Source organism: Bubalus kerabau, chromosome 1 (genome assembly GCF_029407905.1).
Source record: "Bubalus kerabau isolate K-KA32 ecotype Philippines breed swamp buffalo chromosome 1, PCC_UOA_SB_1v2, whole genome shotgun sequence".
In the NCBI taxonomy this organism is placed as follows: domain Eukaryota; kingdom Metazoa; phylum Chordata; class Mammalia; order Artiodactyla; family Bovidae; genus Bubalus; species Bubalus kerabau.
The window spans coordinates 249765542-249790908 of NC_073624.1; the positions used below are offsets into that span (position 1 = coordinate 249765542).

Genomic DNA, 25367 nt, shown 5'->3' on the forward strand with positions numbered 1-25367 from the left:
GATTCCCACAAAACTTTTTACCAAAACAGGTGGTGGGCCGGCTTTAGCTCACGGGGCTAGTCCACTGACGTCTGCTCTGAATTCATGATGATATTTCATCCTCTCAGCCACACTGTGAAGTCCGTGTAACTATTCCCATTTCACAGATGAAGAAATTGCGGCCACTTGCCCACAGTCACACAACTAGTAAGTGGCAGAGTTTGGGCTCGCACCCAGCCCATCTGCTGACAAAGCCCGCTGTCTCCTCCTGCCTGCTCTGCCCCTCCACTGCCCTCAGCGCGAAGGTCAGAGCACCCACCTGGTCTGCAGGTGAGTTCAGCCCCTCTCAGTGAGCCCATTTGCCCCTCTCCAGTTTCGACCTGATCGCCAATGGTGGTGCCTCCTTGACGCTGCACTTTGAGCGGGCCCCGTTCATGAGCCAGGAGCGCACCGTGTGGCTGCCGTGGAATAGCTTTTACGCCATGGACACTCTGGTGATGAAGACAGAGGAGAACTCCATCCCCAGCTGTGACCTCAGTGGCTTTGTCCGGCCGGATCCGATCATCATTTCCTCCCCGTTGTCCACCTTCTTCAGTGCCGCCCCAGGACAGAATCCCATTGTGCCCGAGACCCAGGTAGGAACTCCGGGTCCCAGGGTGGGACTCTCGATCCGGCCCTGACCCAAACCCACTGGCCAACTTCCTCCCACCGTCTCCCTCTCCTGGGGTAAGCCAGAAACTACTAGTAAGGGGGAGGGACAAAAAGTAAGGTCACAGTATAATTTATTGTCACTGGAGAGAAAACTGAATCTCTCCTGGACATTCCAGATGTTTCCAGATAGTTGTTCACGACTTTGGCAGTCACTGGAGCTTTTAATAGAATAAAAACGATACACATATGTGCACACCACCTGCAAATTGCTTTTTATTCCTGTTAGTCACAGAGATACATGATAAGAGGCGCTTTAATGATCTACATCAGTGTTACGACAGAGGGCATATTACATTATTGCTTCCCTGTTGCTTTATACCAATTGTCAGTGGAAGTTGCAGGTTCATATAATTACAGCCTCTTGTGGCCTCCTTGCATGCAACTAGCAATAAAGCCTGCTGTTCTTATTTACATCTTTTGCCAACAGTGTGGTTTTAAAAAGAAACACAACAGTGACCAAGAATAATTATTAATCCAAAAATCATAACCTCAGCCCCTTTGCCCCATCATGCAGGATAAAGTTGTGGTTGTTGGTTTTTTTCTCTCTCCTCAGCCATGGGAAGGGGTTCTTACACCCCACCCCGGTAAGGTGGGATGCTTTGGTGAGGACGATAGCAGACGGGTAGCTGTGGGTTGCATGCAGCCTAGCGTCTGGGGTATGTTTGATGCACTGTTTCCACCTGTGTTTCCTCTCCTCCAGGTTCTTCATGAAGAAATTGAGCTCCCTGGTTCCACCGTGAAGCTTCGCTACCTGAGCTCCAGGACCGCAGGCTACAAGTCACTGCTGAAGATCACCATGACCCAATCCACGGTGCCCCTGAACCTCATCAAGGTTCATCTCATGGTTGCTGTAGAGGGGCACCTCTTCCAGAAGTCATTCCAGGCCTCTCCCAACCTGGCCTACACCTTCATCTGGGACAAGACAGATGCCTATGGCCAAAGGGTCTATGGACTCTCTGATGCTGTTGGTATGTTTCAGTTTCAACCCCTTATTGATTCTTGGATTTAGGCATGCATTAAATTGACAAGTATTTGTTGAATTCCTAGTATGTGCCAAGCACTTTTCCAGTAATTAAGAGTGCAGTGGTCCATAAAGCAGACACGAGTCATCTTCCAGGGACCTTCTATACTAGTGGGTATCGAGATGATAAACATAGACTGGGAAGAAAATTTCAAGCAGTGAAATGTGCTAATATGAAAATAAAAATAAGTGATGTATCCTGGGAAGGAGGGGCAAGCATGAGTGGGTGTTCATGGGAGGTTCTTCAGCAGGTAACATTTAAACAGAGACTTGAAGGTAAAGGAACCCTGTGACAAAGAGAAGAGCTGTTTTTGAAAGACAAAAATAGGCCAGCGTGGCTGGAATGTGGTGGACAGGGAGGCTGTGTGAGATGGGGAGAGAACTGGGCAGGGCTGGATCGTGTTCCAGAGTGGCACAGAACACACCTGGGGGACCAGGGGATGGAGCGAGAGGGCGTCTGAAAGCCACACGCTCTGTTTCAGGCTTTGCCTCTGAAGGAATCATGCGACTTCCTACTTAAGAAAGACCACCGTGAGAGAAGGGTCCTAAGTTGTCAGTCTTTGAAGAACTGTGAACTGTGGATTCATATCAACCCACCCAGTATATTTTCTTACTTGTATAAAGCTGTCTGGGATTAATTAAAATCCAGAATCCTGTATATTCTTCACTAATAGGCTTGTGGTTTTCAAGAAATGCAATAAGTTTACCAAAATAAGAAACCAGCAAACTCAGAAATGTTCACTGTAACTGGCCTCCAATGTTTATCAGACACTCCCTTTGTGCAGAGCTTTGTGCTAAATCTTTTGTCTTGGGTGACCTCTCACTAACACTGTCAAGAAGGCACTCTCATAATCCCCATTATCTACATGGGACAGGAGGGCAGGGTAAGCAAGCTACCTAAAGACACACACCTAGCGGGTTACACATGCTCAGAATATGGTCCTGTGGTCTGCTTTGTCAGGGAGTGGTTCAGTTCAGTTCAGTTGCTCAGTTGTGTCCGACTCTTTGTGACCCCACGGACTGCAGCACGCTAGGCTTCCCTGTCCATCACCAACTCCTGGAGCCTTTTCAAACACATTCCATCGGCAGTGCCATCCAACCATCTCATCTTCTGTCATCCCCTTCTCCCACCTTCAATCTTTCTCACCATTAGGGTTTTTTCAAATGAGTTGGCTCTTCGCATTATGTGGTCCAAGTACTGGAGTTTCAACTTCAGCATCAGTCCTTCCAATGAATATTCAGGACTGATCTCCTTTAGAATGGACTGGTTGGATCTCCTTGCAGTCCAAGGGACTCTCAAGAGTCTTCTCCAACACCACAGTTCAAAAGCATCAATTTTTCGGCCACTCAGCTTTCTTTATAGTCCAACTCTCACATCAATACATGACTACTGGAAAAACCATAGCTTTAACTAGATGGACTTTGCTCGCAAAGTAATGTCTCTGCTTTTTAATATGCTGTCTAACTTGGTCATAGCTTTTCTTCCAAGGAGCAAGTGCCTTTTACTTTCATGGCTGCAGTCACCACCTGCAGTGATTTTGGAGCCCAAAAAAATTAAGTCTCTCATTGTTTCCATTGTTTCCCCACCTATTTGCCATGAAGTGATGGGACCAGATGCCACGATCTTAGTTTTCTGAATGTTGAGTTTTAAGCCAATTTTTTCACTCTCCTCTTTCACTCTCATCAAGAGGCTCTTTAGTTCTTCTTCACTTTGTGCCATAAGGGTGGTGTCATCTGAGTATCTGAGGTTATTGATATTTCTCCTGGCAATCTTGATTCCAGCTTGTGCTCTTCCAGCCCAGAATTTCTCATGATGTACTCTGCATATAAGTTAAATAAGCAGGGTGACAATATACAGCCTTGACATACTCCTTTCCTGATTTGGAACCAGTCTGTTGTTCCATATCCAGTTCTAACTGTTGCTTATTGATCTGCATACAGATTTCTCAGGAGGCAGGTCAGGCAGGTCTGATATTCCCATCTCTTTCAGAATTTTCCACAGTTTGTTGTGATCCACACAGTCAAAGGCTTTGGTGTAGTCAATAAAGCAGAAGTAGATGTTTTTCTGGAACTCTCTTGCTCTTTTGGTGATCCAGCAGATGTTGGCAATTTGATCTCTGGTTCCTCTGCCTTTTTGAAATCCATCTTGAACATCTGGAAGTTCACAGTTCACGTACTGTTGAAGCCTGGGTTGGAGAATTTTGAGCATTACTTTACTAGCGTGTGAGATGAGTGCAATATCACGGTAGTTTGAGCAATCTTTGGCATTGCCTTTCTTTGGGATTGGAATGAAAACTGACCTTTTCCAGTCCTGTGGCCACTGCTGAGCTTTCCAAATTTGCTGGCATATTGAGTGCAGTACTTTCACAGCATCATCTTTTAGGATTTGAAATAGCTCAACCGGAATTCCATGACCTCCACTAGCTTTGTTTGTAGTGATGCTTCCTAAGGCCCACTTGACTTCGCATTCCAGGATGTCTGGCTCTAGGTGAGTGATCACACCATCGTGGTTATCTGGATTATGAAGATCCTTTTTGTACAGTTCTTCTGTATATTCTTGCCACCTCTTCTTAATATCTTCTGCTTCTGTTAGGTCCATATCATTTCTGTCCTTTATTGTACTCATCTCTGCATGAAATGTTCCCTTGGTATCTCTAATTTTCTTGAAGAGATCTCTGGTCTTTCCCATTCTGTTGTTTTCCTCTATTTCTTTGCATTGTTCACTGAGGAAGGCTTTCTTATCTTTCCTTGCTATTCTTCAGAACAGTAATAAGTTATTGGAATAACCAGTGCATTTATTGTCAACAGTATGTCAGGCTTTAGCCAATATCAAAATGATAGCTAACATCAAAAAATAGACTGAACACTATAACACACCCCATGTACTCCAATTTCTACCATTATCAACACATCTCGTTGACTCTTGTTTCTTCCTTACCTTCAGCTACTCCTCTGCCTCCTGTATTTTTCTGAAGCAACTCCCAGACATCACATCATTTCATTCATAATATATCAGAATGTATCTCTAAAAAGGACTTTGAAAACCTAACAACATCATCATTACACAAGGAAACAGAATTTCTTTATATCAAACAGCCAATCATCATTCAATATTTCAATTGCCTTATGAATATCTGAAAATAGAAGTACTTCGTTTGCTTAAATCAGAATCCACATAAGATCTACCTTTTGTAACTGGTTGATTTCTTCTTTTTGTTACATATGCTTCAGATATAGAGCATTATTACTTGCCTTATGTACACACTACAAAGTGATCACCACTGCAGATCTTGTTACCACCTGTTACCATACCATTGATCCCCTTCACCCATTTAACCCATCCTCAACTCCCTTCCCATCTGGGAACCACTAGTCTGATCTCAGTATCTTTGCTTTTTTTTTTTTTTTTAAATTCCACTTATGAGTGAAACCATTCAGAATGTTGCCTTTCTCTTTCTGATTGGTTTCACTTAGCATGATACCTTCAAAGTCCATCCATGTTGTCACAGATGGCAGGATTTCATTCTTTTTATGGCCAAGTAGTATTTCCACTGTCTATATGTACCACAAGTTATTTATTCACTTATCCACCAGTGGGCACTCGGGTTGTTTCTGTATCTTTATTGTAAATACTGCAATAAATACAGAGGTGCATATATCTTTTGGAATTAATGTCTTAGTGTTCTCTGGATAAATACCAAGAAGGGAATAGCTGAGTTCTCTTAAAAAATTTAAATCAGTGGTTTTCCCTTTCATCTCTGAATTTTTTCCTCAGTTTTAGAAATAATTGACATACATTACTATGTAAGACATATACTATGATAATTTGATTTACTTATAGTGTGAAATGATTAGCACAGCAGATTCAGCTAACATTTATCTTCTCATAAAGATAGAGCAAAAAAGGGAAGAAAAGGGGCAATTTTTTCTTTTTATCATGAGAACTCATAGGATTTGCTGTCTCAACCACTTTCCTGTGTATCATACTGCAGTGTTAACAACAGTCATCATGGTATACATTATATTCCTAGTACTTTTTTGCTTTCTTTCTAGTACTTATTTATCTTATATCTGGAAATTTGTACCTTTTTACCACCTTCATCCAATTTCCCCTTTCCCCACTCTCTGCCTCTGGGAACCTCGAGTCTGATCTTTTTCTATTAGTTTGGTTCACTTTGTTTTTAGGTTCCATATACAAGTGAGATCACACAGTGTCTTTCCCTGTCTGACTTATTTCACTTAGCATAATGCCTTCAAGTTTCATCCATGTTATTACAAATAGTAGGATTTCCGGTTCTTTATGACTCAGTAATATTGTGTATTGGAGAAGGCAATGGCACCCCACTCCAGTACTCTTGCCTGGAAAATCCCATGGACTGAGGAGCCTGGTAGGCTGCAGTCCATGGGGTCACAAAGAGTCGGACACGACTGAACGACTTCGCTTTCACTTTTCACTTTCACGCGTTGGAGAAGGAAATATTGTGTATGTACACACATACTACATTTTGTGTGTGTGTGTATGTGTGTGTATACACTGCCATTTCTTTATTCATTCATCCATCATTGGACACTGTGATTGTTTCCAATATGAAAAGGATTGCTGTATATTCTTCATAAAGTGTTTAGAGAAATTCACCAGTGAGACCATCTGGCCCTAAGCCTCTCTTCACTGGGAGATTTTTGATTACTGATTCAATCTCTTTACTAGTAATTGGTTGTTCAGATTTTCTATTTCTTCCTGATGCAGTCTTGATAAGTTATGCCTTTAAGAATTTTTCTATTTCTTCCAGATCAGTTTATTGGTGTGTAGTTATTCAGAAGAGCTTCTTATGATCCTTTGTATTACTGTAGTATAAATTATAATGTGTCCTTCATTTTTTTTTAATTTTATTTTTAAACTTTACATAATTGTATTAGTTTTGCCAAATATCAAAATGAATCCGCCACAGGTATACATGTGTTCCCCATCCTGAACCCTCCTCCCTCCCCATACCATCCCTCTGGGTCGTCCCAGTGCACCAGCCCCAAGCATCCAGTATCGTGCATCGAACCTGGACTGGCAACTCGTTTCATACATGATATTTTACATGTTTCAATGCCATGCTCCCAAATCTTCCCACCCTCTCCCTCTCCCACAGAGTCCATAAAACTGTTCTCTACATCAGTGTCTCTTTTGCTGTCTCGTACACAGGGTTATTGTTACCATCTTTCTAAATTCCATATATATGTGTTAGTATACTGTATTGGTGTTTTTCTTTCTGGCTTACTTCACTCTGTCTGTATGTATCCTTCATTTTTAATTTTGTTGATTTGAGTCCTTTCTCTTTTTTCCATAGTTAGTCTTATTAAAGATTTCTCAGTTTTGTTTATCTTTTCAAAGAACTGACTCTTGGTTTGGTTAATCTTTTCTATTGTTTTTCTGCTTTCTATTTTATTCATTTATGCACTGGTCTTTATTTGTTCCTTTATTCTGCTAACTTTGGACTCAGTTTGTTCTTTTTCTAATTCCTTAAGACATAGAATTAGGCTGTTTATTTGGGATCCTTCTTAATGTAGGTGTTTACTGCTGTGAACCTTCCTCTTAGTACTGCTTTTAATGCATCCTGGAAGTTCTGGTATTTGTGTTTCCATTTTAATCTGTCTCTTTTTATTTCCCCTTTAATTTCTTCTTCGATCTGTTGGTTATTCAGGAGAGCATTTTTTAATTTCCATGTATTTTTTAATTTTCCAGTTTTCTTGTTATTGATTTCTAGGTTCGTGCTACTGTGGTTAGAGAAGATACTTGGTATGATTTTAATCTTCCTGAATTTGCTAAGACTTGTTTTGTGGCCTAACATGTGACCTAAAATGTTCCTTGTACCCTTGAGAACAATCTGTATTCTGGTGTTGTTGGATACAATGTTCTATGTGTGATAGGTCCATTTGGTCTATAGTGTTGTTCAAATCAGCTGTCCCCTTTATGATTTTCTGTCTGGGTGATCTATCCATTTTTGAGAATGAGATATTAAATCCCTAACTTTACTGTATTATTTCTCCTTTTAGCTTCATTAGTTGTGCTTTATATGTTTAGATGCTGCAATGTTGGGTGAATAAATATTTATAATTGGTATATCTTCTCAATGTATTGACTGCTTTACAATTGTATAATGATCATCTTTGTCTCTTTTGAACATTTTTAGTTTAAAGTCTATTTCATCTGATATAAATATAGCTACCCTTGCTTGAGGCAGGGTAGGGAGGTTTACCACTTGCTTGAAAGCTTGAATGTATTTTTCCATCCCTTCATTCTCAGTCTATATGGGTCCTTAAGCCTATGCTGCTGCTGCTGCTGCTAAGTCACTTCAGTCGTGTCCGACTCTGTGCGACCCCAGAGATGGCAGCCCACCCAGGCTCCCCTGTCCCTGGGATTCTCCAGGCAAGAACACTGGAGTGGGTTGCCATTTCCTTCTCCAGTGCATGAAAGTGAAAAGTGAAAGTGAAGTCACTCAGTTGTGTCCGACTCCCAGTGACCCCATGGACTGCAGCCTACCAGGCTCCTCCATCCATGGGATTTGCCAGGCAAGAGTATTGGAGTGGGGTGCCGTTGCCTTCTCCGCCTTAAGCCTATAGTAGGCGTTATATCATTGAATCTTGTTTGTTTGATTTGTTCACTTGGTCATTTCATGTCTTCTGATTGGAGACTGTAGTGTTTACATTTAAATAACTTATTGGCAGGTAGGGACTTAGCATTGTCATTTTGGCCTCTGTTTTCTAGCTTCTTTATGAACCATTGTTCCTTCTTTCTTTTTTGCTGTCTGTGATATTAGTCACTTTGACTTATTTATCATGTTCTTTTGTGTAATTACTATAGATATTTCCCTGTGCTTACTATGAGATCTGCCTTGTGTGATTAGTTGATTTCTCGTCAATTATTTTAAACTATGGTTTTTCCTCTCACTTCTAGCTCATTTTTGTTTGATGTATTTGTTGAAGAAACTGTTTGCCTGTAGCATTTCTCATCGTCTGGTTTGTTTTCTGATTGCACACCTGTGGCTGTCTAACATATTCCGCTGTTCTGTATCTCCTGTAAATCGATAGCTGAACCTGGAGGTTTCCTAAGTACAGGTTTGATTTTTTATCTATACCAACTTTTTTGAAATATAATTGACATATAACAAGGGTAAGACATAATGATTCAATATTGGTATATATTGCAAAATGATGACTGCAATAGGTCTAGTGAACATCTGTCACCATACTTAGATCCAAAATTTTTTCCTGGTGATGAGAACTTTTAAGATCTACTCTCTCAGCAACTTTCAAATGTGCAATACAGTATTACCCACTATAGTTACCATGCTGTACCTCACATCCCCATGACTCATTTATTTTTTAACTGAAAGTTTCTGTCTTTTGATTTCTTTCACCTGTTTGGTCCACCTTTCAGCCCTTGCCTCTGGCAGCCACCAATTTGTTACCTGTACATGATCTTGGTTTTTTGCTTGTTTTTAATTTTTTATTCTGTTTATGATCATCTTTACTCCATAAACACTTTAAAAAGATTAGTTAGATCTCACAAAAAGAAATGTTCTATTTATCATGATAAAGAATTAAGGCATTTAGAGTAAGTAATATTCCTCTTTCGGAGAAGGCAATGGCACCCCACTCCAGTACTCTTGCCTGGAAAATCCCATGGGTGGAGGAGCCTGGTAGGCTGCAGTCCATGGGGTCGCTAGAGTCGGACACGACTGAGCGACTTCACTTTCACTTTTGACTTTCATGCATTGGAGAAGGAAATGGCAACCCACTCTAGTGTTCTTGCCCGGAGAATCCCAGGGACGGGGGAGCCTGGTGGGCTGCCGTCTATGGGGTCGCACAGAGTTGGACACGACTGAAGTGACTTAGCAGCAGCAGCAGCAATATTCCTATTTACACAAATTTTTAGATCCACATATATGTGAGATTATACAGTATATGTCTTTCTTTGTCTCACATATTTCACTTAACATAATGCCCTCAAGGTTCATGTGTGTTGTCACCAATGGCAAGATTTCATTCTTTTACATGGCTGAATATTTCATTGATTGTATACCACATCATCTTTATCCATCCATTTGTCGATGGACACCTTGGTTGTTTCTATATGTTAGTTATTGTAAATGATGCTACAATGTAGTGTTTTTGTTTTCTCCAGGTAAATACCAAAAAGTGGAATTGCTGGGTCACATGGTGGTTCTACTTTAATTTTTTGAGAAACCTCCATACTGTTTGCCATGGCTATACCAGTTTACATTGCTACCAGTAGTGCACAAGGGTTCCTCTGCTCCACATCCTCACCAACATTTGTCATTTGTATTCTTTTTGATGATAGGCATTCTGATAGGTGTGAGGTAATATCACTTTGTGGATTTGATTCACACTTCCCTGGAAATTAGTGATGCTAAGAATCTTTTCATGTAGTGTTGGCCTTATGTATGTCTTCTGATAGATGTCCATTAAGTTCCTTTGCCTGTTTTTTTAATTGGATTTTTTGGCTTTTGGTTGTCAAGAGTTGCGAGTTCTGTATGTACTTTGGATACTAACCTCATATCAGATATATGATTTACAAATATTTTCTCTTTTCATTTTATGGATGGTTTCCTTTGCTGTGCAGAAGCTTTTTAGTTTGATGTAGTCCTACTTGCTCTTTTTTGCTTTTGTTGCCTTTGCTTTGGCTGTCAAATTCAAAGAATCATTGCCATGACTGATGTTAAGGAGCTTACTGCCTGGTTTTCTTCTAGGAGTTTTATGGGTTTGGGGCCTTTTAATCCATTTGAGGTAATTTTTATGAATAGTATAGAGTGGGACAGTTTCTTTTTTTTTCTGCATGTGACTGTCCAACTTTCCCAGCCCACTTATTGAAGAGAGTGTCCTTTGCCCACTGAAATATTCTTGGCTCCTTCATCATAAATTAGTTGACTGTGTATGCTTAGGTTTATTTCTGGACTCTATATTCTATTCCACTGATTTTTGTGTCTGTTTTTATGCCAACACCATGCTGTTTTGATAAATGTAGCTTTGTAATATAGTTTGAAATCTGGGCATGTGGTGCCTCCAGCTTTGCTCTTCTTTTCAAGATTGCTTTGACTATTCAGGGTTTTGTGGTTCCATGCATATTTTAAGAATGTTTGTTCTTTTTTTGTGAAAAATACCCCTGGAATACTGACTGGGATTGCACTGAATCTATACTTTGCTTTGGGTTGTATGGACATTTTAGAATATTAATTCTTCTAATCCATGAGCATGGAGTATCTCTCCATTTATTTGTGTCTTCTCTAGTCTCTTTCATCAATTTCTTGGAGTTTTCAGTGTACAGGTCTTCTGCCTCCTTGGTTAAATTTATTTCTAGGTATTTTATTCTTTTTTTTTTTTTTTTTTTTTTAAGAAAGACAGGTGGTGCTCTCGTCTTCTGTCAGGAGGTGACTAATGTCAGCTTGTCTATTCTTTTATGCTTTCTGCAGCATTGATGCTCATTACCTAGATTCATTAGGTCATTAGGGATTACAAAATGATATTTTAATAATGTCATTGCTTCTTTATTATTTACTAGCTAGAATACTTTTCTATAGAGATACTTTCTCATTAACTACTTTGTTATTTGAAGTACAGTTTAAATAAGATAAATGCTTGATTCTTTCCCTTTGTTTACTAGTTTTCAACATTGTAAGTTGGCTCTCTAATATCCTCTAACAGTGGCAAATCCATTTTTTAAATACCATTATACACTCACAGGATGAAATACCTCTTAATATATCCTTTCAAGTTGTCTTTCCTAATAGTCAGATTGCCTCATCTTTGGTCAACAGAAGCCTCTTCAAGCTGATTCCCAAATTCTTTTGCCATTGCCCTAGTAGATTTTATTTCCTTCCTATCTGGTCTGATAAAATGGCCTGGTCTTTTGTTGTTCATTTCTTGCCTCAGCCATGTCTTCAAGGAGCCCTGATTCCTTTTAATGAGAAATAATATTTCAAGGCCACAGGCCAAGCACTAGCAATTCTCTTTGCTACTGAGTTGGTCATTGTTTCTTAGAATTTTCAGAGGACAAGCCAGGAAATACATGGAGCTTTTTTTAAAAAGATGAAATGTATCTTTCGTTCATCTCGACACTCCTATATCTCAGGATTTAAAAGAAGCGGAGGAGAATCCCCAAAGGTGACACACATAGTTAAGAATTTAATGTAGTAGGAACAGCAATAATAACAACGCCTCATATTTCTAAAGCAGCGCTCCAATTAAAAATGTATGGCATCTCGGTGTTTTGTCTCATCTATCCTCACGACATCTCTCAGAAATTGAAGCTTCACTTGCTCTGTTTTACACATGGGGGAAATGGAACCACGAGGAAGTGTGAGCTGTAACAGAATTGGGACTCAAGTCCTTCATCTCCCGCCCCTCTCTCCTATTTGTCCATGTGGCAAGTGCAGGATTTTTATAGTTTTTGGATTCTGTTCCCCACTGCACTGCCACATAATTGGCAGGCTGTGTCCCCGTGCCTGCCTCACTTGGAACCCTCTGGAATCCTGAGTGAATGTACAAAGTGCCTTAACTAACACAAGCTGTTGCCTCCAAAATCTCCTTATAAATGAGCCACAAAGCTTCCATAGGTCTTTCTCCTAGTGAGTGGAAATAAATAACGCAGAATATAGCGAACGCATGCCGTGAGCAGCAGGCTGAGGGAAACGGTCTCCTGTCCATCTCTAAAGGAGCGTTGTATTCAGTTTTTAAATGATTCATCTCTTCCCTCTCCATCACTGGGGTCATTTTTGAAAAGCCGGCTGTTCATTGGAAAGGTCTTTCCATCCCCACAGACTACTACTGTGTAAAGTTTCAAGGTTGAGTTCAGCCTGAAATTTGAATTTAATATTGTATGGAATCACAAGGAGAAAAGCAATCAGCCTGCCTCCTTGAGTGAGTCTTTTGAACTGAATCTGTATTACTGTGCACACAAGTTTCTTATTCCTGCTGAAGGGCTCTGGAGTAATCAAGTAAACTCTCTCATCTCCCTCTCTGCCCCACCCCCTTGTATCTTTCAGTGTCCGTCGGCTTTGAATACGAGACCTGCCCCAGTCTCATCCTGTGGGAGAAAAGGACAGCCCTCCTTCAGGGATTTGAGCTGGACCCTTCCAACCTCGGTGGCTGGTCCCTGGACAAACACCATATCCTCAACGTTAAAAGTGGTATGTGGGAGACCTCCCTGATGATCTGATGGTTAAGACTTTACCTTCCATTGCAAACTCAGTTCCCTGGTCAGGGAGCTAAGATGCAACATGCCTTGGTGCCAAAAAAAAAAAAAAAGAGAGACGTAAAACAGAAGCAATGTTATAACAAATTCAATAGACTTTAAAAATGGCCTACATCCCCCCCCAAAAAAAGTGGTTTGTGAGCACAGCTCCTTTTCCTGCATACAACATAGTCTTGCCTCTGGAACCTTCTCTCCAGCCTTGACATTTAAGCGAAAGCACCATCCCCTTCTTGCATCTATTTTTCATCAAGTGCCCAAAATACTCATAGGTTTTTCCACCTTCTCCTTTGAAATGTCAAACACCGTAGAGCTGGTTTTCCCAGACCATGCATCTTAGTGTCCCTCACAAGTCTTCAATTATCTCTGCAAATGTTTTCTTACCCTGGACCGTGGCCTTGGGGTTACCCATCCTGTTGCAGTGCTGTTGGCATTATGAGGAAATTGGGGACCTCCCCACAGTTGACGTTTCCTACTGTTTCTCTTCCCTCTGTCACTTTCACCCATCCTCAGTAAGTTGATAGACATGTCCACCCCAGAGGGCTGCAGTAACCATCCCAATTTACTGCCTCCCCACCCCACCCAGGAATCCTGCACAAGGGCACTGGGGAGAACCAGTTCCTGACGCAGCAGCCCGCCATCATCACCAGTATCATGGGCAACGGCCGCCGCCGGAGCATCTCCTGTCCCAGCTGCAACGGCCTTGCTGAAGGCAACAAGCTGCTTGCTCCAGTCGCCCTGGCTGTTGGAGTCGACGGGAGCCTCTTCGTTGGTGACTTCAATTACATCCGGCGCATCTTTCCTTCTCGAAACGTGACCAGCATCTTGGAGTTACGGTAAGTGACAGCACAGAAAACCTGCTTTTACTCAATGGCTCCCACTGCTACAAAAACTCCCTGGGTAAATGGTGGCCATGTGTGGGGTTCTCCAGAGGATGCACATTCGGTGTGATGGGCTGAGGTTTGATAACCCAGGTCTGGGATCAAATAAGGACTGGGGAAAATCCTTGGTGTAGTAATAAAACACTACCCATGTATTTAATACAGATGTTGACGCCTACCTTACAGCAAAGGCGAAAGCCTTCAGACATTGTGCTGAGGGTGGGATCTGGGTAGCTATATTTTATAACACCTCCACAAGAGAATCTGATACATACCCAACAGTGAAAGAACCACTACTCTAAGCTGATGGTCCATTTCTCTGGTTTCTAAAGTGGCACGTCTTAAAAATACAGATTTCCAGAGCCCACCCCGAGAGAATTGGTTCAGTAAGTCTAGAGCAGCGTCAAGGTGTCTCTCTCTTTGACAGGCTCTGTAGAAAATTCTGATACGCATCAAAGTTTGAGAATTGCTAACATTCATTCATTAATTCAAACATTTCTATTGAGCACTTCTGTGTGCTAGCTCTCTGCGAATTTTCTAGATCTTTGCACATTTATTAGGATCTGACTTAGAATTACTGCATAGGCCTTTCTAGGTAAATTCCAGCCACTCCAGGGGATTCTAAAGTCCAGGTCTCTGTCTGGACAAAAGCTCTTTGAAACTCTCTTTTTGGGAAAGTTGATTCCAGGTCCTCAAACCTAGAGAGGAATCCATCTATAAGTAGAGGGAGAAATGCAGTCTATAAACAAGGGGGAAGATTCATTCAACAAATACTTGGTGAATATATACCATGTGCAGGACTGTCTGGTGAAGCAGGGGAAAAAAAACATGGAAAAACAAAGCCCTAGCTGTCACGTTGGTGGTCTGTTGTTGTTCAATCACTAAGTTGTGTCCGACTCTGCAACCCCATGGACTGCAGCATGCCAGGCTTTCCTGTCCATCACCTCCCAGAGTTTGCTCAAAATCATGTCCACTGAGTCCATGATGCCATCCAGCCATCTCCTCCTCTGTCATCCCCTTCTCCTCCTGCCTTCAATCTTTCCCAGCATCAGGGTCTTTTCCAATGAGTCAGCTCTTCACATCAGGCAGCCAAAGGTGGTGGTCTGATAGGGAACTTCAAACTAAATCATGTGGACAAATTTTAAAATTTTTTTCAAGTAGCCTTCAGTGCTCTAAGGAAACTCTAACAGGGTGAGAAATAGGGACTGTGGTGATGGGGAGGAGGAAGAAGAAAGCTACATAAGATAAAGTATTCAGAAAAACCCCTTGTATTAGGTGATTCATGAGATGGGACCTGAATGATGAGGTTAGCTATGTGGTGTACTAGGGAAGAGTATCCCAGGCAGAGAAACGTTGTGCAAAAGCCCCAGTATCAGCAAATAACCTGCTTATTTATGGGATTGATAGAAATCCAGGAAGGTGGGGAGCTCAGGGGAGAGTGTCTCAGAGGAGAGCAGAGAGGTAGGTAGGGGACCAGTGCCTCAAGATCGGAATGCCCATGTCTACACGTGTGGATCATATTCTTTTTAATTTATTTTATTGAAGATAGTTGATGTACCATGTTGTATTCATTTCTGCTGTATAATGGCGTGATTCAGTTATACATACATATAGATGCTTTTTATATTCTTTTTCATTATGCAATGCACAGCCATGGGTGGAGCTGATATGATCTGATTTGCATTTTCTTACAGATGACTCTGGCTATCAGGTGAGGAAGGGACTGTAGGCGTTGGAGACAATAGAGAGACTGTAGCCATAGTCCAGGATTTCAGTGATGGTGACATGGACTAGGGTGGTAGCCAGGGGTATGGGGAGCTTCCAATTGAAATACATTTTCAGGGCAAATCTCATAGGAAATGTCAGTAGACTATTTTCAGAAATTGGGGTGGGGAGAACCAGAGAGAGAGAAAAGAATCAAAGGTCATGCTAAGATTTTGATCTGAGCAGCCAAGTGGGCGGTGGTATTTTCTGAGGCAGCCTCAGCTGCCAAGTGAAGGACTTGGAAGAAGCCACAGGCTGCCCCTGCATTTTGAGATCCTTCTGAGAGGGAAGTCAATGCTCTGACCACCAGCAAGTGTCGCTGGTGTCCTAGGGGGCTGAGACTGTGCCAGGCACTTGTGGGGAGTGGGTAGAAGAAGAGAATACAACCCAGCTCCACCCCAAGAAGGTGACAGTCTCAATGATACAATGATCGGGGATCCTGGAGGCGTTTACTGAGCATAAGGGTGAGCCAGACCCTGAGCTGGGTCCCAAAGGGGATGAAACCCAGGCTTAAAGAGAGCCCGTTCGAAGACGAGATATGGGCACCTGGGAGAGGAAAAGCAGTTCAAGCTGAGTGTTCTAGAAGAGCCAACAATCAACCATCACAGAAACACGGTGGGGTGGGCGGGGGCCATGGGGCAGAGGGTGTAATGACCAAAAGATAATCAGTGAGAGGAAGGGGGGGCAAAAGGGAAGAGGCTGGGTCATCTTCAGGAGATCACGCTGACAGGGAGACACGCCACTTTCTTAGCGCTCCCCAGCCGGGTCCCTTTGCCAAGCTGTTTATTCCCTTTGTTTTTCTAGTAGAACATCTTCACAGGCATCCTGTGGGCAGTGGAGAGCCAGGAGAGGAGGCAGGGACGGCAGTGGCACGAGCGCTGGGCCTGTTCTGAGGGGCTGCATGTCCGCATCTAGCATCTGGCTCCTGCTCGTTTGCCTCTGCTGTTCCTGCTCAGGACCCCGTCAGCACACGCCTGCCACTTCCCCGCCTCCACGCCTTGACTCGTGCTGCTTGCTCCACTTAAAATACCTTCTCCGCCTCATCTCCCGCATCAGGTTCCCCTTTAGAGATGGAGTTTGAAGGCCTCCTCTTCCGTGAAGCCTGGTCTCCCCAGCAGAAAAAATTCTCTCCCTCCCCTGAGCCATTTAACTCTCATTTTGCACAAAGGTGACACCATGGGACTGTCATGTTTTTCAGCTATTTCTGCAAGTCCGCAGGGCCCCGGGGTGTGAACATCTATAGAGCCAGCACCTTTGACATCTTTGCCCCTTGATGCCCAGAGAGGTGCCTGGCCCACAGGAGGAGCTCGAGACGTGCTCCTTGAGTTAAAGTGGATAAAGCCCAGCATCCTCCCTTTGGTTGGAGTTTGTCCCTGATTCCACATCTCTCAAGTTGCAGGGGCCACAACATCAATGGCACAAGTTAAGGGCCCCACGTGGTAACATTGAAGACAGCTGGAAGGAGTGTAACTGTCAATTTCCCTTGACAGCTGTGTGATTTTTTTTTTTTCCTTTGTAACCACCTTTAGACTTGCTCTTATTTCATCAGCCAGGTATCCAGACGATTAGAAGTTAAGCTTTAACAAGAACACTGGTTTGATTCTTCTTTGCTTCCCACCACATACCTGAAAACAAAGGGCTGTCAATCCCCTCTCTTCAAAACAGTAACCAGCAAAGGGAGGGGGCGATGGGGAGAGACCTGTCATGCTTCTGTCTTTTCTCCATTGTGAGTTGGCAGCCGAATTAGCCAATTTGGGGAGTTGGTGCCCGTCCCAGAGCTGAGCCTCCAAACCCTAATTTTATTTCAGTGTTCACTCTCCTTCTCCCTCACTTCTTCCTTTGCCTATCCCAAACACGTAGGGGCAGAGCTCTACACACTTGAAGAACTGATGCTGGAAGAAGCCTTCTTCTTATGTAAACCAGTTATCACCTGCCTGCTCTAATTCCACCAGCATTCAAGACATTTTCAATACCCACATCCCCAAAAAGCCTGATAACCTGCCTCTGGGAGCCCATTTCCCTTCTTACAATTATCCTCTGTAGGTGGTTCTTAGAAAACCCAAGCCCTGTGGAGTAGAGTAAATCTGTCAGTCACTCACATCTTGGGGTGAAGTTCTATTAACAAACAAGCTTTCCTGTCTTCCCTGTTTGAGACTATCTCTGGACCTGAACCCCAATATGAGGCAGGAAATGATAACGGATGGGACAGTGTCTCTCTGCCTTTTCTTGACTTGGCCCCTTTCCATAAAAATAAGAATCTCACACTTTCCTTCATGTTTGCAATTCTAAGCTTTTTTTCTTTTTCCCATTATTAGATTATACTGTGATATGAGCTATGCTTTTTTCCAACTAAAACACTTCCCCATGCTGAGATTCTGAGGATGCTGGTGGTGGGGGGTCAGCAGCACCACTGCCCTAGGGAAGCTGTTTAGGGGAGGGGATTGTCCTGCCGAGGTGTGTGAGTGCTGGAAAGGGAAGAGATGCCAGAATGCAGAAACCTAGGCGAGTGGGTAAGGGCAGCAGAAATTGAAAGGAGGCTTCACCAAAGGCCAACTTTGCCTGAGAGTTCACCTCCAACAGAGCCTGCTTAATGCCAACATAGAAAGTTAGGGAGAAGAATGAGATTGTAGCCGGGGGGAAATGCTTTCTCTGTGTAAACAGCGTATAAACATGGAGATCAGAAAACAAAATATAACACAGCACCTACCCTGAGTAAAAGTGACAACAATATTGCCACAAAATTTTAGACAGTTCTTGGCACTGTTTTCAAAGCTCTTTTTACCAAGGACAGATCCAGGTTTCATGGGGTCTGAATCTTCATGCAATTTTAGAATGAAACGGTCTACCATTTAAAATAAGAAAAGAACCCAAAGCAAATGACAAATTTAGAAAAGCTGGCAATTAGTGCAGACATAACAAAATCCAGACAAATAACCTAAAGTTTGTTGTTAATTAACCATTGCACTTCCATGATATATGACTTCTCCACTGGACATTCTAGTTTCTGTAATGATGTTAGGTGAGTTGGTATAACAGGGCAGGAGCATTCCTTAAAGCCATGAATACCACTGTCATCTAAAAGATAGTGAAGGACTATCTATGAGCCGCAGAAGCACATCCCCCTAAATTAAACTAAATGTAACCCAACTCACTTTTTTTAAGAAGTAATACATGTAAACAAAAACTCTGGCCACCCCACATCCACCCTGTTCTATGCCACAGAGTGACAGAATTGGAATAGAAAGAGACTACAGTGTCCACTGATGGCAGCTCTGTGATTCTCAGCAGAACATGAGGGACTGGACCTCATCCAAGGCAGGTCTTCCAGCATGAAGGGAAGCAGCCCGTTGCTTCCTTCCTCTACTCAAGAACCCGTTTTTCCAGCCCTGCCTTTCTCCAGGGCTCTCTACTAAGAATCAGCCACACAGAGATAAGTCAGTCATGTCCAGATTTACTCACTCACTTCCGTTGCTGATGGATCAAGGAAGATAAGCACACACACATAAATCACAAGACAGCCTACGGAGAGATCCCTGAGACAAGCGGAGAAGGCTTGGAGAGACCCTGAAGACTTTGCAGGGGAGTCATTGAAACTCCACAGTGTGGAGAATTAATCCATCTCAATTCTTGAATCGGAGACAACCCTTCCCTCAAAGGGCTGGTGTCCTGAGGCCATGGACCCAAAGACTAGGCCTATCCCTTGTAAGTAGGGCACCTACGCACATGTACGGAGATTGACTCAATGGTGCTGTTATTTGGGTTTGTTGGTCCTAAACACCCACTTTGCTAATGGCCCTGGACTGGAACAGCCGTGACCTCAGCCTTTGTCCAAAACTCAGATCCATATGATCATTCGGACCCTGCAGTCTCAGTGACTGAGTCCCCACTGCCTTCTCCTTCCCCCAACATAGATATTATATTAATCAACTTAAAGTAGATGTTCTTAGCAAAGAAGTAGGTCAGGTCTACAGACCCAAATCCCAACCAGTCTTTTCACAAAATCTTAACTTTAAAAAAGTGGAATTGATATTGTAATAATTAAGAGCCAAATATGACTACCACTGGTGGCAGATAACATTTCACTTTCATTAAGCAATATAAAATAGATGCGAGAATTCCCGGCTGCCACCCTGACACACCAGGCTTTGCAGAATGAATCTTAAATTGCACTATGTCAGTCAGAGCTCAAGTGTTATCAGCATCATTTAATTAACTTTTTTTTTTTTTTTGCAAAAACTAACATGTTGGAATAAAATATAAAAATGTAATCCCTGTGCAAACCCACCACTAATGATGGCCCCTGGCAAAGGCCTGAGCTGCACCCAGACAGGAATCAGAGCATTCAACCTTCTTCGTTCCTTCCCTGAAGCCTCCTCCCTTAGCTGGAAGGGAAAGAGAGGTCAGGGGTTCCTTCCACAGTGGCCAGGAAACCTCAGAAATGGGGGGTACTTCTCTATTTGAGGCCCTAGTCTCTCTCCTCTTCTTAATGCTGTTAAGATTCAGCTCCTTTTCTGTTGAACTTGACATGTATTTTCATTCTTTTTTTTTAAGATTTTTTTTTTTTAACTTGGCTGTACCAGGTCTTGGTTATGGTAGGTGGGATCTTCTATCTTCATGGTGGCATGTGGTATCTTTAGTTGAGGCATGTGGGATCTAGTTCCCTGACCAGGGATGGAACTCGAGCCCTCGGCATTAGGAGCTTGGAGTCTTAGCCACTGGAAAGTCCCTGTGTTTTCACTTTTAAAAGAAAAAAGAAGCAAAACTTTCACTAGCTTTCTGAAAAAGAATGTTCACTGGAGTCTTTGGGTCTGATTATGAGAGGATGGCATCACCTGTGAGTTTCATTGATGAGTGTTATCTGTAAGGAAGAGTGCATGTTAGGCAGGGGGCACACACATGCATGTCAGATGGGGAGGAGACATGGAGCAGGGTGAGGAAATAGTTGAGACGCTCAGGGTCTCAACAGTGTTTGGCAAATGCAATTGTCTGGGGCAGGGGCTCTCTCCTGGGGGCAGAGTCCCTCTCTCCCTGATTCTGTGATGCACCAATGGCAAGTAGGTGACACGGGTGTCACCAGGCTCCCTCCCACACCCAAGGCAGATATCCCAAATGACTACAGCACTCTGTGCTGTAGATGGGCTTGAATGTGGCTTCAGAATCCTCCCCTCCCACCCTCCCAGCAGCCAGTACCAGTGGATAGGTGTTGGCACCCAAGAGGTCACCTGTGTGCCATCCCTGCATTAGGCTGTTTCACCTGAGTCACATAAAGCCACACTGCTGGTCAGAGAATTTAAGCATTCTTGTCTAGATTTTCCAGTGGCTGGCAAGAATCTAAAACTAGAGGAGCTTCCCAAATACAGTAAGTGTCCTACATATGAACCTTCAAGTTGCAAACTTTCAAAGATGCAATCTGTACCCTGGTCCAGTCACCTAAGGCATACGTGAACTTGCAGCTTGCCCTCCATCTCCTACTGCTAATGATCCTTCAGCTCTGCCATCTCCCACTTCTTCTCGCTTCTCTCTTCTTCCAAACTCTTCTTGCCTACTCACTTAATGCCAGTCCCTGTAGACCAGCTGTTGAACGACTGTACTTTTCAAGGTACTGTACTGTAACATTAAGAATGGTTTCTTCATTTTTTGTGTTTGTTTTTTATGCTCAGTTGTGCGAACAGTATTAGAAACCTATTACAGTACAGCACTATATAGCCGACTGTGTTAGTTGGGTACCAAGACTAACTTTGTGGGACTTTACTAACAAATCAGACTTACAGACGAGCTCTTGGAAGGGAACTTATTTGTATGTAGAGGACTCATTTCTGTAATTGTACTAGGAGCTGTCAGCTAGAAGGGAAAAAAAAGAAAAAGACTGCCTTTGAGGGGGGCCCTTTATACAAGAAATGAAAATGTTATGTTTGCTTTATCATCAATTCTTCCGCTAACTGTTTGTTCTTTTTCCTTCTGTTTTCTTTCTATAAAGAAATAAAGAGTTTAAACATAGGTAAGATGAAGAACTCGTTCCCATATAATTTGATATGGTTCGTTTGCTTCCTTGTGTTTCCGTTTTGTTTTTGTGCTTTCTTGTGGAATGTTGTATATTTTTATATGCCAAATATAGTAACTTTTTTATGTGCTAATTGTGTGTTGTGGATATGATAAGCTTTAGCAATTATGAAATGCAGTCAAAAAAAGAACCAAATAAGCTGACAGTAATTAGAATTTCCGGAAGATGCAAGTGTGAGATAATGAACCCTCAGCGAACTTTTACCCCGACTGCTCATTGCGGTCCATAATTGGGCTAAACAGTTGAGGCAAACTTCTGGCTTTTGTAAATGCTGGACTGGGTTCACAAAAGCTTTAATGAACTGGAAACGGGTCAAAAACTCATTTTCAACTCATTAATGATTTTTTTCCCCTGAATGTATGGTCACTTAAAAAAAACAATTTAATTGCCAATCTGCTGGTCAAAATGAATCCAACAGTCAGATGCACTGGGAATTTTCATAAAATTCAGTCACTTTTAAGTAGTATGAAGGGTGTGGACCAAGTATTTTTTGTCTAAATACCCTTTGTCATTCAGCCGCTCTGAGGTTATCACTTAAAACCGTACTGGTACAGTTCATATCTACATGCATAGTGCTCTGAGGAGCTTCCTGTTCAAAGTTAGGAAAACTTCGGGTTGCACTAAAACATCAGAAAAGTGACCTTATTTTTACTTGGAAGAGGAGAAGAAAAAGTGCATTTTAATACTCGAGGGAATTCTCCTCATTCCTTGAAATGAAATGTTGGCAGAAGCTTCTGCATCATGTTAGGTCAAAATCAAGAGTGGGACTTCCCAGGTGGCTCAGTGGTAAAGAATCCTCCTGCCAATGCAGGAGATGCAGAAGATGCAGGTTCAATCCCTGGGTTGGGAAGATCCCCTAGAGGAGGAAATGGCAACCCAGTCCAGTATTCTTGCCTGGGAAATCCCATGGACAGAGGAGCCTGGCTGGCTACAGTCCTTAGGGTTGCAAAGAGTCGGACATGACTGAGTGACTGAGCACACACACAGGCAAAGAGTAGAGTTAAGTTGTATAAGATCATCAAAGTCAGTGTAAAAGCCATACATAGAAGTCCTCTGCCTCCTCCATCTCAGGCACTGCCAAAATTGGCTAGTTATAGACACCCCAATTGGTCCAAATTTTTTAAAAAGCAGCAACACTGTGGAAGGACACCCCCTCAAATTTCCATACTCCATTTGACCTTCACCATAGCCCCAGTGTGAAAGCATGACTGCCCATCTACCTGAGCTCCTGTAAGCATCTCAATTGGAATGAGTATGAGACCATGGGGAAGAATGGGCTCCCAATAGGAACTGACCCCATACCCTCAACTGGCTGCTCTTCTGCCAGAAACTTTGAAAAGCCTCCTTGATTTGGGCTCCCTAGGAAGTCCAGAATTAATTATCCTGTTGCTAAGATAGGCACAAACGTGCAATGCCCCGTTCTTCTGAGGATGGCACCAGCTCCTCCAAGGCCAGTAACAAAGTAACAGCATCTAATTAAAAACCTGCATGAGTTTTTCCCTTTCTGCTCTTATTTGTTTTGCCTGTATAGACAGTCTCTTAAGACTTAATAGCCAAAAATAAATAATAAATAAAAGGAATAATGAAGGAAGGCAAGGACTCCAGGTAGCCTACTCTCCCAGACTCATCATCTAGGCTGGAATTTTAGAAAGCCGTTGACTTCTGGTTCAGTTATGGGTCTTAACAGCCACCTGAGGAGAAGCTGGAATAAAGATGGTATTGATGCATAAACTGTTCTAAAAATAGCTTTCTAGTTCTTTTCTTACTTAAATCAGCAAAGAACCCAAGTGGTGGTGTTTTAATTAGTAATTTACCAGCTAATGTCTACAGGACAAATGTATCCAACACCTTCATCGCCCTCATCTTTGCCTCACCTTTTCCAGCTCCTCTCTTCCCATAATTCCAAACTACAGATGCAAAATGACTAGGAAAAAAAAATGACCTGTGCTCATTTAGACCTGTGGCACCAAAACCTAAGACAGAGAGACATCTGCCACCTGTATCCTAGGGACAGTGATGCTAATAACCCATGTGGGAATAGCACAGGGACCCATTCTGTTGCAACCTCCACACTAGACACACTAGAGAGGGACAAAACTTTAGGGCTTGAGCCAAAAGGGACATGAGTGATACTCTGATTCAACTTCATTACCCCCAATGAAGAATCTAGGACCCGCTGTGGCCAAAAGTCTTCCTTAAGGTCCCCAGCTGAGTTCAAGTTGAGTTTAGAGTTTCCTAAGTCTTAGTTCTGAGCCAAGTTTACAGATCTTACCCATAGGAGAGCTGGACGCACAGCAGAGAAAGAGATCCAGGTCTCTGAGGCTTCATGCTCTTCTGATACATCACCTCCACGCTGAGGTACTTCTCACCCAGTGTGACTTAAGAGTCCTAGCAGCTTCTGGGGCACACCTGTGACCTCACTATTGGTTGGTGGTAGTTTAGTTGCTTAGTCGTGTCCAGCTCTTGTAACTCTATGGACTGTAGCCCACCAACTCCTCTGACCATGGGATTTCCCAGGCAAGAATATTGGACTGGGTTGCCATTCCCTTTTCTGAGTCATCTTCCCTGCCCAGGGATCGAACCCACATCTCCTGCATTGCAGGTGGATTCTTTACCACTGAGCCACCAGGGAAACCCCCAGATCTCACTGTTACCCAATATTTGAAAACTACATCTCCTTCCTTTATAATTTAGATTCTGAACATGATCATCAGCAAGATACCACAGGTTGTCACACAAAATACCAATTTTGTTCGTATCCACACTGAGGAACAGAAGAGAAGATCTGAGGTTGAGGATATGAGATGGCTGCAGGGAGCTGCCCATCACAAAGTTAGAAAGACTCAAGGTTACCCCAGTCTTCATGGGCTAGTACCATGGAGTCACTGAAGGAGCATAGATTAGAAAGAGGACATTGTCTCGTGGAAGTGTTCCTCAATCCCACTTGAGAACAGAGTAAACCCACAAGGGAAGTAAAGAAGACCAGTGCCCACAAAACACAAACACAAAAGCAGGATCAGAGTGGGATTTTTCACACTGGCTAAATGAAGCAGTGGTATTTTAGCATGATGGGAAGTGATGAATTCTCTGATAGCGTGAGGAGCTTAAGCCCAAGCAGAAATAGCTCAGAGCCATGATATGTTAGAACACTAACTTACTAGATTAGATTCTTTCCAGTTCACTAAAGTATTGGGTTAGGCCAAAAATTGGTTCAGGTATTTCCATATCATCTTATGGAAAAACCCAGCGACCTTTTTGGCCAACCCAATAGACACCAGAGGTGGTTGGAGTCTCGCTGGGATGTTTGTCATCTCTCTGACCCAGGAGGCCAGCTGCGTGGCGCCGTCTCACTCCTCTTTGTGCTTCTCCTCCTGAAGCAACAACCCGGCACACAAGTACTACCTGGCGGTGGACCCCGTGTCCGGCTCGCTCTTCGTGTCTGACACCAACAGTCGGCGGATCTACCGAGTCAAGTCTCTGAGTGGAGCCAAAGACCTGGCCGGGAACTCGGAAGTCGTGGCGGGGACAGGCGAGCAGTGCTTGCCCTTTGACGAAGCCCGCTGCGGGGACGGAGGCAAGGCTGTGGATGCCACCCTGATGAGCCCGCGAGGTAAAGGCTGCCCAGCAACAAAGCCCCACCCCAGAGAGAGCTCCCCGCACACCCGGCTCCCTTCATGCTCGAAGTGAACTCAG

The 25367-nt window shown here is 43.0% G+C and overlaps 1 protein-coding gene across 1 annotated transcript in view; it reads left to right on the forward strand.

The window, feature by feature from the left end:
* LOC129632255 (teneurin-2-like) overlaps window positions 1–25367 on the forward strand; it is a 59335-nt gene that overhangs the window by 20846 nt on the left and 13122 nt on the right. The window contains exons 4-9 of the mRNA XM_055553793.1: window positions 353–614; window positions 1391–1658; window positions 12763–12906; window positions 13555–13804; window positions 21591–21611; window positions 25052–25284. Of these exons, the coding sequence (XP_055409768.1) occupies window positions 353–614; window positions 1391–1658; window positions 12763–12906; window positions 13555–13804; window positions 21591–21611; window positions 25052–25284 (1178 nt within the window). The remainder of the gene's footprint in view (window positions 1–352; window positions 615–1390; window positions 1659–12762; window positions 12907–13554; window positions 13805–21590; window positions 21612–25051; window positions 25285–25367) is intronic.